The 14,851-nt window shown below is 36.9% G+C and overlaps 1 protein-coding gene across 6 annotated transcripts in view; it reads right to left on the bottom strand.

The window, feature by feature from the left end:
* The window catches only part of SMARCA2 (SWI/SNF related BAF chromatin remodeling complex subunit ATPase 2), a 120,576-nt gene that overhangs the window by 29,009 nt on the left and 76,716 nt on the right, over positions 1 to 14,851 (bottom strand). For all 6 annotated transcript variants that reach the window (XM_088130389.1, XM_088130390.1, XM_088130392.1 and 3 more), the window contains exons 21-27: positions 14,733 to 14,840; positions 13,947 to 14,033; positions 12,740 to 12,786; positions 10,449 to 10,615; positions 8,290 to 8,453; positions 5,076 to 5,303; positions 2,484 to 2,561 (exon numbers count right to left, since the gene is read on the bottom strand). In XM_088130389.1, the coding sequence (XP_087986515.1) occupies positions 2,484 to 2,561; positions 5,076 to 5,303; positions 8,290 to 8,453; positions 10,449 to 10,615; positions 12,740 to 12,786; positions 13,947 to 14,033; positions 14,733 to 14,840 (879 nt within the window). The remainder of the gene's footprint in view (positions 1 to 2,483; positions 2,562 to 5,075; positions 5,304 to 8,289; positions 8,454 to 10,448; positions 10,616 to 12,739; positions 12,787 to 13,946; positions 14,034 to 14,732; positions 14,841 to 14,851) is intronic.

Below are 14,851 nucleotides of genomic sequence, written 5' to 3'. Positions count from 1 at the left end.
GATTGTGATCACATGACTGTAGGGGGTGCTGCAATGGTCATAAGTAGCTTTTTTCAGCGCCATCATAACTTTGAACAGTTGCTAAACAAATGGTCATTAAGCAAGGACTACCTGTATATTAGTAGTTTTAAGCATCAGTTCTTCCCCAATAATCTTCTAAAGTAATATCAAAAACTAAGAGCAACTACAGCTTTTGCTATCACATGTGTCACAACACTGAGCTCTTTAGCAATCTGTTCTATAACCTGGTGTACAAGTAACATTAAGCTACAATTTAGTAGTACACCAGTAGTACTCTTTCCCATTCCTTCTCCTGATTCATCAATTTAGCTGATGCCCAATTTGGCAATAAATAAAAATTGAATTAACATTAAAAAAAAACACTACTTACTAAGCAAAAAATCTCAAACCAATAATTATTTAATCTGATTTGTTTCCTGCCACTTTGTTTCCATATATAGTAACAACAAATTAAACTAAAGTTTAACTACAGTAAATTCTGTTCTTCTCCCAGTTATGGGTGAGGCAGAGGGGTTTTGTGTGCACTCATTTCTGCCTATGCACAAACTATGGTTTAGTGTTATATACTAACTACACAAACATGATATGAAAAGCCATCTGGACATATTCCACTCTATAATTTGAAATTATAGAATTTCAGCCCAGATAATGGAATTATACTTTCAAGTCCTTGTATATTTCCTACAGCAGAATTTACAGCAAAATAACTAACACAAAGATTACAAACCACACTGCACACAAAGTACTAATGAGTGTCATTACTATAAGATGTTCACATGAGTAAATTACAGAATGTTATTCTTTTACTGACATTTTTATAGCAACATGTCAGATGATGGGCTTAGCTTTAAATGTTTTTAATTACATCCATTCCTGAAGAAACGTTTGAGAGTAATATCAATCACTCAGCCCAAGAGATTGATCAATTAAAGCTTGAAGTTTTCATTAAAAATGAAGGTGACAGACTCTTTCATTTCAATGAAAAATATTTACCCAAAACACTCTATGGTCATATTACAAATATTACGTTGTTTCTATTAAGAATAAGAAAGCATGTGAAATACCTGTGGATACTGAGAATCTATTAAGATTTTAATCCATGTGTGCATGCGTATGCATGCGCTTGCTCTCTCTCTCTCTCTCTTAAATCACTGGGATTATATTACTATCCTAAAATTTTATCCACTTCATTTTGTCCCTTCTACTATAATTTTGTCCCTTTAAAAGGAAACAGAGGGGGTTCTTGTGATTGTTTTTCGAATGATTACAAGATTTCACAGTAGGAATGCATGAAAGAGAAGGGTATCTTCATTCATTCTGGGGGAAAAGGAAGATCTTGCTTAATGTAAAAACTCCAGTATGGCTACAGGCTGTGACATTATTAGGCCCCTATAGATATCCCAAGTCTATCTTCAATTAACCCTAAAGAATTTATTGGCTTTAGAGAAACTGAATGTGTTTTTGTCTTCTGACTAATCCATTAGTCTTAAAATATTTCCAGTTCTTTAACTCATGACTCTAACCAATATTCCATTTGTTTCTGTTCTTCATCAAACCACACCGTTGGCTCTCTCTAACATCTTTATTTATAACTAATAATACAATCCATAAACATTAGGCCTCTAATTATATAGGGCCTTCATTTTTTAAAAGTATTGTTATTATTGTCAATGATCTACATACTACATAACTATTATGTTGGTTTGTTATTTTAGTCTGCACATTTTTCTTAATAGTACTGTATATATTATAAACAAAAAAGTAAATAGATAACAAACATTCTTCAAATGAATTGCATTATTTCTCCACATTGCTGCCTCTTGCTTTCATTTCCTCTGATCAAGATCTGTCACTAAGAACTATGAGAGAGGTCAAGAGGCAGACAACAAACAGAACAGGTGAAGAAGAGGGACCAGCTGGATTAGCAGCAGGTATCATAGCAGCCTCTTGTGGCACACATAGAGAAATGCATTTCAAGACTTCTTAACCCAATAAACAGATTAGTACTTTATTTCACTCAGGTTTTATAGAAAGACATAAAAACAATTCATTTAATTTATGCTGACCTATTTTGAAAAATAGCATGTTCTATTCATTTGTCTCTTTTCAATTTGGTCAACATATAGGTTCAAAGTTCACAGATGGATGAATAATAATTTTGCTAGTTCAAAGGACGTTTCAGTCTATTCTGTGTTCCGTTCAAATGCTAGAAATTGCATCCACATCATCTGGTCAACAGAAAACAGCAGTTATGAAGTCTGATTATGGAAGTGGATATCTTAGAAAGGACATAAAGATGCAAGGTATGCTATTTGTTATTGACTATCTTTCTGTGTCATATATTCACAATTTTAGGGAATTCACAATTTTCTAGCCTTAGTGAATCCATCACTAGGCTAAAAAGTGAGCTATGAAGGTTATCAAAGGCAACAACTAGATACAAGATTGCATAGAATCATTACCATGAAATGATCAAATTCCTCTTCATTTCGTGCAATCATCTGATTCAGAGTCTCATCATCAGGAACTTCATCTTCTTCCTAAAGATGGAAACAAAAATGTTTAGAAAATATATGCATGTGCATATATAGGGAGTCCTCAGGTTATGATGGCAATTGGGATTCTCGCCATTAAGCGATACAGTCATAAAGCGCAATGTCACGTGACCGCATTGCTTAGCAATGGCAATTCAGGCAGTTCCAATTGCTGTCGTAATTCCAAGACACATGGATTGTTAAGTGGGAAGCTGTGGGAGTCCCAGGTAAGGAGTGGAGGGGTGGATGTGGGAGGCCCTGGGAGACCCAGTACAGGCTGCGTGCAAGTTGGGGGAGGGGTTCTGCAGTGTGATGTGAGGGCAGGAAGGCTGAGGAAAAGAGGCATGGGTGTGTGCGAGTGCAGGGAGGCCGAGAGAAGGAGGGTGCAGGTGTGTGCGACCACAGGGAGGTTGAGGGAAGGAGGACATGGTGCAGTGCGCAGGAAGGCCAGTGAGGGGGGGTACTTATCAGAGCGACTTGCAAACTTCCTGCCACCTTCCCCATTGACTTTGTTTTTGGGAAGCTGGAAGGGAAGGTTGCAAATGGCAATCATGTAACCACGGGATGCTGCAACTGTTCTAAGTGTGAGCTGGTTGCCAAGCGCCCAAATTGTGATCATGTGACTGACCATGGGGGTGCTGCAACGGCCAGAACTTTGAGGACCAGTCGTAAATACTACTCGTTCAATGCCATCACAACTTCAAATGGTCGCTGAATGCGTGATCAGTAAGCAAAGACTACCTATATGTTCGTTTTACATCACAAATGGCCTATATTTTAAGTGTTTAACGCAGATTCAATTTAGTCACGCCTTTTGGGTACATTTTTCTTTACAGCTATGAAGCATCTGTTGTAATAAGAACAAAGACTCAATCCATACCTAAATTTTATTTTAACCAGAGATTCTATAGAGAAATGAGATATCTATGGTTTCAAACATAAATATGTTTCCATCACTCAATGCATGAGAGGATGTTTCTCAGCCTAATTACCTGCCTGAAACAACCCAACTCAGAAATTGGGTTTCACACATCTCTTTCCCCAGGGTCTGTGAATGGTTAAAGCTAGAGCTATCACATCTGGGTTGCAAAAATCCATGTGATCACTAGAAGGCAGCAAAGTAAGATGGAAAATTTTAATATTTTGCTGCCTTCTAGGGGTCATGCAGATTCTTGCAGCATGGTTATAGTAGCTCTAGTGAAGTACTAAACATTCATCTTCTGAACTGTTTAGTATAAAATATTACAATATATATCAATGAACTTGTTTTGGATGCTTGATCTGTTCCTTTAAATCATAGGCCTTTCTGAACAGCAACATAACAACAAGATGTTGTTTGAATTTTCTTTTATCATCATTTTGTATTCCCTAGGGAAGCTCAACTTCTTCTCCAAGAAGGAAACCAAGATCCCACACCATGAGCACATAGAAGGATGAGATATAGAATGACGCTGAAAGTTGCCGGCCAGAAATGGCTGACGCTTCGGCGGTTCGAGTCCAGCCTTCGCGTTAAACAGGGTGAGCTCCTGTTTCCTCCCCAGTTCCTGTCAACCCAACAGTTCGAAAACTTACGTGAGTAGATAAATGGGGACTCTCACTCCGGTGGGAGGAAAAATGCTGGTGGCACCTTGCAAAAAAGGAGTTGGGAGCAGTTGTCGGTAAGCGCGAAAAACCGCGTGCGCCCAAAAAGGGCGCGAAGCAACGGAAACCCCACCTCCTGCGCTCGCCAGCTGGGCTCTGCCCTAGGAAGGAGGCTCTGGCAAACCACTTCCGAAAACAGTTGCCTTGAAAACTGCAAGGACTCGTCCAAGCAGTCACTGCAGGGTCAGCAATGACTGAGCGCAGACAAAAAAAAAAAAAAAGTCTGATTTGTATCAGAACATATTGCAGAATACCCTGCTTATTTTATTTCAATCACCTGAATCCTTTGATTAGAAACACTTAAAATTAGAAGACTCAATTTGATAATGCCTTCTGCTTAATTAGAAGACTTATATTATTCAATTTCTTGACCATTAAACCTTGCTATAAGCTTTTAAGGAGAGTGAAAGGAACCTTGCAGAATGGCCTGTTCCCTTTTTCACAAGTTATAGTCAAACTTCTAGCTCTTACAATGGCTGAAAAATTCACAGCAGGCTCAGCCACTTGGATTAGTAGCACTGCTCAAGGGTAATTATATCACTTGGATTTCCCCCGACTCCCACATACCATTGATAGTAGCTACCAGAGCAACAGCCACTTCCGGGTTTATAGGGGGCTGGGGCTTCTGCCAGTTTAGAGTCCACCCTTTCCGCTTCTGTGGGGGAAAGGCCTTCTTCTGTTTCTGGTGGGGCTAACTGTGCCCCTTCCACTCTAGCTAGGATTAATAGTCAGAGATGTCCTTCGGCATGATTCAACGTTCTCTTATGAACTGGAGCATGAATTAGGATCTAAGCCAATAAGCATAGGGATACTGGAATTGGGAACAGTAAGAATGCAATGTACACCTATTTTTAACAGTTAAGTATCTTTGTATAATACCTCATTTTCTTCTTCATGTTCCAATATGGCCTGGAGAAAAGCTCTTCGTTCATGGCTTGAAGATTTTTGGTCAAACATGCCAGCCTGAATAACTTTCTGATCCACATTCAGTTTATACTTTGCAGCTGCCAAGATTTTCTCCTCTACACTGTTCACTGTGCATAATCGTAAGACTCGAACTTCATTCTGCTGCCCAATTCTATGAGCTCTGTCTTGGGCCTGCAGGTCCTGTGAAAAATTCATTTGGTACAGTATGTTGAACTTCTGATGTTGGAGTAGTTGGGCAAAGCAAAATATCATCATCAACATTTTACATTCAGAAAAATACTATAGACTATAATCTATAGTTCTAAATCCAGACCTGCTTATACATTATGTTCTTTAAATTTAAATTAATGAACTCCTGGTTGCATAAAAATGATTTAAAGCAAAATATGAATTTAAAAGATGAGCAACGTATTATACCAGCATCCCCCAACTGCCAGCATATATCACACAATCAGACTGTGGTGCACAGTTACTTGAATTTTCTTCTCTCATAACTGATTTCCAATTGTCCTCTAATTTTAATTAGAATTAATCCATTACTAATGTACTATAAATTGATGACTAATATATTTTAGAGTTTATTTATGCATATTATTCATCTCAAAATAATATATATACATTTATATCTACAAATTTTAGAAAAATAATAAATAGCATATTGTTTGTAAAGTGTGAAAATAGAGGGTCAAATACATCCTCAGAAAAGCCATTGTTTATGGTATTTTTAAAAATATACCAAGCTATCTTTCTCTAGGCTTGCTACAATAAAGATTCATTTATGCTACCCGGTGCCAAGATACTGTGCTTATGGAGCCTCCTAAATTCATGGTCATTGTAAGAATTTAAACACAAGTTACTCAGATCTTGAACGTGGGGAACTTCTTCACAATTTCCCATTTCCTTGCTATCTTCCCAGAATGTTCTGCCTTCCCAAAAAAGTTTGAGAAGTTTTGATGATGAGTATATCTTTATTAAAAAGGTAAAAATTTAGCTCATTTTTTCTGACTGATTTTGACCCATTACATATTACTGTTTGTAAAGCATTACACCATAGTTTACATTAATGTTTTAATTTCCATATCACTTTAAAGTATTTCAATAAATAACTATTTTAAGTAAATAAAATAAATAAACTTTCAGGCAAAATTAAAATATTATTTTTTAAAATAAACATTTTAAAACCAAAAGTCTATGACACCCTTGATGGTATAGGCAGACTTCTTAGAACAATAGCAATATCAAGTTTCTTTCCCTTTGTATAAATACTTTCTTCTCTGATTTTGAGGAAAAGCCAAATATGAGAAGTGAAGCATTCTATTGGTTACTTTCCAGGTACTTAATCTCAATAATTTTTCCCCTTAGTAAATGCCACAAGAGTAACACAATTATTACAATGTACAATTGTATTTTACCAGTCAATGTTCAACATTCAATGGTTACTCAGTATACTAGCTATATATCAACTATATGTATCAAACCGTGGCTGCTAGTGATATGGATCCTCTAGGACACCCACTAGAATCCATTAACTACTTTCTTACATATAGATTAAGCTTATATAAGAGAAAAAATCTGTCAGTAGAAGCACAATATGTTCTGGGGGAATTGCTACAATGTCTCTTAAAACTATACAAAAAGCATATTGATTGTTTAGGAACCCATTTCCATCTGCAAACTGGGTTCAAGTTTATTTCATAATGCTCTTGGCTAATTGTTATATGATACGGAATGATTTAATTAAGTCCACAGTTCTCAAGACATCTATTGGTAGTAATATTTAAGCATTTGTTTTCATTTATATACCATTCTATTTCCAAAGTCTCTGAGCAGCTTACAATAGCCTGAGTTAATATTTATAGAAGTAGGATTAATATTTATAAAATCCACCTGTCACAAATTGCAGTAACAGGTAGTCCTCGACTTATGATGGCGATCAGGATCTGAATTTCTGTCTCTAAGTGATGCAGTAGTAAAGCATGACTGCATTGCTTAGCGACGGCAATCCCTGCAGTCCTGGTTGCAGTCATTAACTGAATTCCACGGTTGTCAGGCGAGGCAACTTCCTGCCAACTTCTCACAAGCAAGTCAATGGGAAAGCTGGCAGGAAGTTACAAGTCCCAGGCAGCTCATGAGCAGCCCAGGAGTCAGGTAAGAGGCTGCTGCTGGGTGGGGGAGGGTGTGCAAGAGGTGTGGCGAGGTGTGAGGGAAGTGAGGCAAGAGTTGACTTTCTGGGGAAGCCGGCAGGGAAGGCTGCAAATGGTGATCATGTGACTGCAGGGCAGTGCAACCGGTTGTAACTGCAAGCCGGTTGCCAAATGCTGTAATGGTATTTGGGAATGACCTTAGGAGAAGGGGGGAAGAGATGGTGCCTAGGGAACAATCAGATAAGAGGGGGCATAGCCCAGAGCCGCATAAGAGGCAGAGAAAGAAATTCAGAAAGGAACCTCCCTAACTTATCAAGCTGTAAAAGAGATGGGGGGAGATTTGTACTTTCAGACTTGCAAGATTCTGTTAATGCAGCCTTACAATAAAGTAGAATTAGCTCATCTGGTCGTATTTCCTGTCAGGTCTACCTGGGAAGGCTGACAAGTGCCAATATCATGATCATGTGACCATGGGTGTGCCAGAACGGCCGGAACTCTGAGGACCAGTTGTAACCACCATTTGTTCAGCACCATTGTTAACTCTGAATGGTTGCTGAACGAATGGTCATTAAGTTGAGGGCTACCTGTAGTCTAAATAACCAATATTCAGGGATAGTATATTCTTATTCTTTCCCAAATCCCCTCCTGAAGAGCTGTTTCCACAGCTCTTTGAAAATGTAATAGGGAGGGTATGGTCCAGCTATCTGGGAATAGGCTGTTCTGGAGGATGAAAGCCATCATTGAGAAGACTTATGGAGCCTCTACAAATGGCATATCCTAAGTGGAGAGAACCACAGCAAACTTTCTTTCCCAACCCACAGCCAAACTGATAGTGGTTGGGAAAAAAAAAAAAAAAGAACTAAAGGGGATGAATCCAGAAAAACTTGCTTTGGTGGGAAATGGTGTAGCATCTTTGATGTATTCTAACATTTCATTATTCATAGAAAGTACATATATGGACTAGTTTTGTTTTATTACTAAAGATTTAAAACAACGCAGAAGAACAATGAACAGTAAATTACCTGGTGAGGATTCCAGTCACTGTCAAAAATTATAACAGTATCAGCTGCCTGAAGGTTCAAACCCAGACCTCCTGCTCTTGTGCTCAGCAGAAAAATGAAGTATTGGGAATTGGGCTCATTGAATTTCTTCAACAGAGCGGCTCGATCCTCTGACTTTGTGGTTCCTAAAAAATCAGTGTAAATAAAAAAAGAATTCAGGAGTTGCTAGCCTGCAGATGTCTGCTCATTATCTAGACTTTCTAAGCTTTAGAATAACATCTGCAATATTGATCCCAGAATTATTTATACTGCTCTTGCAATACAGAATGAATTTGGAGGTGAGAGAATATGTTTCTTGAATGTACTAACCAATATTTTCTTATGCTTTGCTTGGATAAAGTTTCAGGAACAACTTTTAAAGTTTGCTGGTATTTTAACTGAAGAATTACAGTCCATTGTTCTGGTTCAAAAAGCTGGCCCAACTGCTTTTGTTAACCAATTACCTGAAGGTAAAATCAATGAAGTTCATTTCTAAGCCACCATATTTGAGACTTGGGGCAGTGGTTAAAATGTTGGTCGAGGAGTGAGGAGAGCCAGGTTCCAGTCTACCTTCAGCCTTAAAAGCTTATTGGGTGACTCTGGGCCAATCACTTTCTCAGCATAACCTACTTTACAGAGTGTTGTTTAGAAGAAGAGGGAGCACTATGGATATTGTCTGGAGCTCATGAATGGAAGATGGGATATGAATCAAATTAAAAGCATTTGATACTGTTGATCCTTTGATTATTTATGTATTGATTACTGAAACACCACCTCCCAAGAACAAGTTCTCAAAAGTGGCTTACATATTTATTTATTTATTTATTTACTTACAACCATTTGTATGTCACCTATGCTTACAGCTTGGGAAACAACATTAAAATTGGCTCACACATTTTCATGGTTGTTTGCACAGTGAGCAGAAGCAGGATTCTCATATAGATATTCCACCCATAAGAAAGTGGAAGATCTATCTGAAGTGAATCCAAGTGATTTCAAGTAAATCTCATTGTCTACATAGGTTCTGATTGTCTTGAAGGGTAACCACACTGCAGGAGCAGCTGTTTCCCTTCCCCACAAGTGTCTACAGTCAGGAGTGGCTCAGATGGGTCAGATAATGTCAGGCTAGGAGGACAAGGTTGCTTCTGCAGTTCACTTCTTTCCTCAGACAGCTGACCTGATGGAATCCTCCTATTGGCAACAGATGCAGATGCCCCCGCTACCACTACTGATGTCAATGGCAGTTTGTCTAACTCCCTTTTAGGGAAGAATTAATTTATATTTTTCTAACAGTTTCGTTTTGCTAAACATGCTTCTCAAAAATCTAATTTTTTCTTTGGAGGAAAATGAAGCAAACACTTCACTTTCAGTCAGTGACCAGGTAGAGGGAGAGCATTTAACTGAACAGTATTATATATTTATACATATTCATAATCCAAAAAACCCTCTTCTGTCATGGAAGATATTTAGAGTCATACTGCAGTTTGTGCAATTAATTTTAAACCAACATTTTAATGAGTCTCTCCTCCCAACCCTTTGTTTAGTTAAGAACATCACCTCCTAGGACGGAAGTAAATGTTAATCAACGTTAATGACTAAGAAGAATCTGAACTGGACCAGAAGTATCAAGCATAGTTTAACTTGACAATGCAACAGTCTTTTAGAGAACTGGATAAATAAACATAAAAACTTCAGCAGGGTCCTAGATTTTTGTCAGATTATTATCATTTTGAAAGACAGCCTTAAAATAATGAAAGGATGAAAGGAACATGATGTTTGAAGCATTTGCAATCTCAATATTGATTATAGCATCCTTATGAAGTAGCTCAGTATCATTTCTAGGAAGCTAACAAGCTGGAACAGTATTTCAGAAGGTGAAAGTATGGTCTGTCTTACCCTAATAGTATCAGTACATAAAAAATGCAGCACCCCATGTTCTCAATCACTGAATGACAATGGCAATAAGTAGCGAGAGTCTAGTATTTCAGAGATAGCTTTCCCAGCCAAAATTTAGGGCCTTGGTTACAATAATACAAAGTAGACCCCAGTTTATTATCTGCAAATTCATTCATTCATTCATTTATGAGATTTATTCCTCTTGTAATCCTTAAATGAACTCTAGGTTTCATCATGGGCATTACCATCAAGTCGCAAGTAAGCAAAGTTTCGAAAAGCAAAGTAATCTTCCATAATGGTCATAAGTGATGTCATTTGACAGAAAAGAAGCACACGATGATTAGTGGCTCGCAACTTTGGTAGAATTCGATCAAGTAGCTCGAACTTCCCTGAGGCCCGATAAAGCTCAGCTCTGTGAAAGCAAAAAAAAAGAAAAAAAAAAAAGCACTAAAGAACAGCTATTATTTGTGCAGGTCTCTATTAACACTCAGTAAACTATTTTCCAAAATTAAATCAAAAATCCAGAAAAAGAAAAGAGCTCAAACCAAGCAGACTAAACACTGCAACCTAAAACTTTCAAGAAAGAAAGGAAGGAAGGAAGGAAGGAAGGAAGGAAGGAAGGAAGGAAGGAAGGAAGGAAGGAAGGAAGGAAGGAAGGAAGGAAGGAAGGAAGGAAGGAAGGAAGGAAGGTTGGTTCTAAAAGGAAAGATCTTTTTTTTAATATATAGTTTTTATTAAAGAAATTTTAAAAAATAAAAGCCATAAGAGAAAATAAAGAGAAGAAAAATAGTGAATAGTGAGAAAATAGAAATAGAAATAGAAATAGAAAAGAGGGAAGGGAAGGGAAGGGAAGGGAAGGGAAGGGAAGGGAAGGGAAGGGAAGGGAAGGGAAGGGAAGGGAAGGGAAGGGAAGGGAAGGGAAGGGAAGGAAAGGAAAGGAAAGGGAAGGAAAGGAAAGGAAAGGAAAGGAAAGGAAAGGAAAGGAAAGGAAAGGAAAGGAAAGGAAAGGAAAGGAAAGGAAAGGAAAGGAAGGAAAGATAATAAAGAAGCTGCTTCTGATCTTCTTGACAGCAGTTATAAATACATTTATATTTTACTTTCTCTCTCTCAGATTACATCATAATTTCCTTCTTTCCATAAGCTACCCTTTCTAATCTTCCAATCTATAAATCACAAGTTTGTTTGTTTGGAAAGGTCTTTTTCACCTAGTTAGTCCCTGGCTTCTAACAGAGGAGAACTTCAGTATTTTAGTACTGAAATACTTCAGTATTCAGTACAAATTGAGGGAATGGAAATTTCTACTTCATATGCTGATCACAGGCCTACTAAATGTTCAAAAGATTGTTTCTCCAACTTCTTTAACAAGCTACCTTTCTGGTAGTTTGGGCTTTTCTGAGGACGTATTTGACCCTCTATTTTCACACTTTACAAACAATATGCTATTTATTATTTTTCTAAAATTTGTAGATATAAAAAAGGCCATTTTCTTTGTATAATTTGATTGTGACCTGTCAAAATTACTTAAGTTTATACTTTGCAGTCCATTTCAATTTACTGAAGTGGATGTGTTTCTGAGTAAACATATCTATAATTAACTGAAGGACCACCTCTCCTGCTATGAATGTGTATAGGTCAGCAGGAGAAATCCTTCTGAAAATGCTTCAGAGTTAGAAGCTCTATCTAGCATGTGGGAGAGGGCCTTCTCCTATGTGACCCATAGACTATGGAATGCATTCCCCAGGATGTACGTTTGCCTCCCCCACCCCTACTATTTAGGAAAAAGGTGAATATCCATCTCTTTCATCCAGCTTTGAATGTGGGTTGAATAGTATTTTGATTACAATGATACTGATTTTAAATTTCTCTTGATTTAAATTGTATTATTTTATTCTTATGTTTTTATAATTTGTATTGTTAATTGCTGTAAGCAGCTTTGAATGTTTATAGTCAGAAACTTAGGATATAAGTCAATCAATGCTTTAAATTAAAGTCTCCCTTATTTTAAAGGAAAAGTTTGAAGCATACGCCTCTGCTGGAAACTATGGGATTATAATGCCTGTCTGAACCTGAAGCCATGAAAAATTGGAGATTTGCCTCCACTTAACTAATAGATCACCAAGTATCTCCAGAAGAGATGCTTTGCTGCTCCTGCTATTGCACCTAGATGTTTAATTGACTAAGAGTTTTAATAACTTGTTTTCCCTTAAGCTGATCTGCATTTTACATTTATTTGTCTTGTAATATCACTGTTTCTAATACGTACGCTTCTTTTGGTTCAAGTATTTTGGTCTCTGATTATAAAATCAATAAATAATGCCAATAACCCTGGGATTTACTTTGCAGTTTTAACAATAAACTGATTTTTTTCAATATAATATTAATTATATTGGTGCTCCAGAACTGCTTTATCCTACCTTGATCATGTCTTATTCTAATTTTTATACCAGAATATTTTCTGAATGGTTTGTTTTAATTTGAAACAATCACACCTATTAATGAATTGTCAATAAATAAGTACAAAGAAAACAAAAATTACCCATTGATGACACCATTTGAATAGCCCAAATGTTCAGCAAAGGATTCCTGCAAAATGATAACAGTAAATTATTTAGCTGTTCAAGATTAGAAGATGCCTAACAGGGCCTGCAAATCCATCAGAAGTGCTCTGCAATGCATAGGAGCATGTACAAAACATCTCTCTTGAATAACTGAAACAGCCACATCCTTTTCCAGGCCTCCAATTTGCTTTCCTGAGAAAAAACATGGACAGTGAACCAAAGCGAAGTACAGATACACACAGGGAGAATGGAGATCAACTTGCAAAGCAGCCACATGAGCCTGCAAAAAGACCCAGCTTTGGAAATGAGTGCAACAGAGTACTTTGTGCTTACTTCTCACGCTGCGAAGTACCATTTGAATGCTTTGCATAGCCCTAATAACTAAAACTAATAATGTAAATTGCATAAATTCAGCTTCATAGTTCCAGTGTTATTTAAAACAATGGATTTCAGAAGTTATACTTCTGTTAAAAATACAAATGCATACTTAAGGTACATGAATTAACTGACAAGCTACATGCAATTATTAAAGTGCTGGAATAAATAAATAATGGGCCAATAAAAAGCTTGTTTTGTAACTAATCATTTCCTCAATTATGTATGAACAATTTTACAACATACCCATAAGTGTATGCTTCATAGAAAATAATGACTCATAAATGGAAGTGTATTTTCTTGACTAATTATTTATGTGTTTATTTATAATTATTTATTTATAACTCCTATTCCTATGGCTGCCCCCTTGTACACAAATAATTATTGCACTAATACAACTTTTAAGCTAAAATTGTTGAGCTATTTTTGATTGCTGCGAATGAACATGTGGGGACATGCAGCTTGTTCACTTCTTTTTGGCTAGCAAGAAAAGTAAACCTTAAATGGCAAGTTTTGTATCATATTTGAACCTTGATTTCCAGTTTCTTATTCCCAAATAAGTCAGGGTTCAAAGCTGGGAATAAATCACAGCATATTGAATTAAACATCCTAGCTTTCAGGGAAGCAAGAAGGAAACCAGAAATCTGAATTCAAACAACACAACCCCACTTGCAATTTCTAGTTCACTTATATCCCTTTGTGCAACACTGACACTGAGAAGATCTCACTGAAAGAGTAGGGCAATTTTGCTTTAAGTGAGAACAACAGCTGTGTAAGTCCACCTAGAATGAAATTATAAGACTAATTTACCTCAATATGCTGGAACATATATGGGTGATTGCATATTTTCCTCAGCTGCATGATGGTATTCATAAGAGTTTTGGCTCCACCTTTTCCCTGAGAAAGTAACACAACAGTAGTAATGAATTAATAAAATCTGAAAAGACACTGTTCACTTAATATATGGCATATTTCACATATTACCATATTCACAGAACAAGCATAATATATGCTTACTCTAATATATTTTCTAGAGCTGTGCAATCCTTTGAAAGAGGTGCTTTGTAACTAAGAAGTACAAAACTCCCTGACATTCCCAATTTCATGAATTTTACATATCCCTATCTGTGACAGCAGTAGCCAGTACAAAGGACCTTTCTGTGAATCTTTAAAACAGCCATGTCTTTTTCCAGAGTCCCATGGCTGTTTTGGATGCAGCTCCTGGCTGTTTCTACATGAGAAACAAATTACATTGGAAAACATATTTTTCAAAGGATTTACTCAGGTTTAATATTTCTCCCCAAACTCTAAAGTACCATTTGTCTTCTATTTGTGTTAATTTACAGTGCTGGCTGCCCTACATTTAAGGTTCTAAAGCACTCCAGATTTCCTCCTTTTTCTTTTTTAATCCACCATCTGTTTGCAACAATCTAGGTCTCAAATATAATGAATTCTACCTTTTTAGTAACCCTTGATTTTTCCCTAGTTATACTTCAGAAGGCTCAAATAATTTATTTGTTAGAATTACTTTTTGCATAGGGAAGTTTTATTCTAGAAAAGAAGAGATGTCTTTCTCAGTGTCAGAAATCTTCTCACCTTCTTGTCTTTCTCAGAGCCATCAGTAAGAAGGATTCCCTTTGCTTGCATGTGGCGATACAGAATCTTCTGCAGTGCTGACATATCACACTTTATCACATATTCAACCTTGTACAAAA

The sequence above is a fragment of the Python bivittatus genome, unplaced genomic scaffold, assembly GCF_059951505.1.
Source record: "Python bivittatus isolate LINGU-HERP-01145 unplaced genomic scaffold, Pbiv_v1 ctg000850_np1212, whole genome shotgun sequence".
Taxonomy (NCBI): Eukaryota; Metazoa; Chordata; class Lepidosauria; order Squamata; family Pythonidae; genus Python; species Python bivittatus.
The sequence above is the reverse complement of the archived record's forward strand: the minus strand, read 5'-3'. Positions and strand labels throughout refer to the sequence as shown.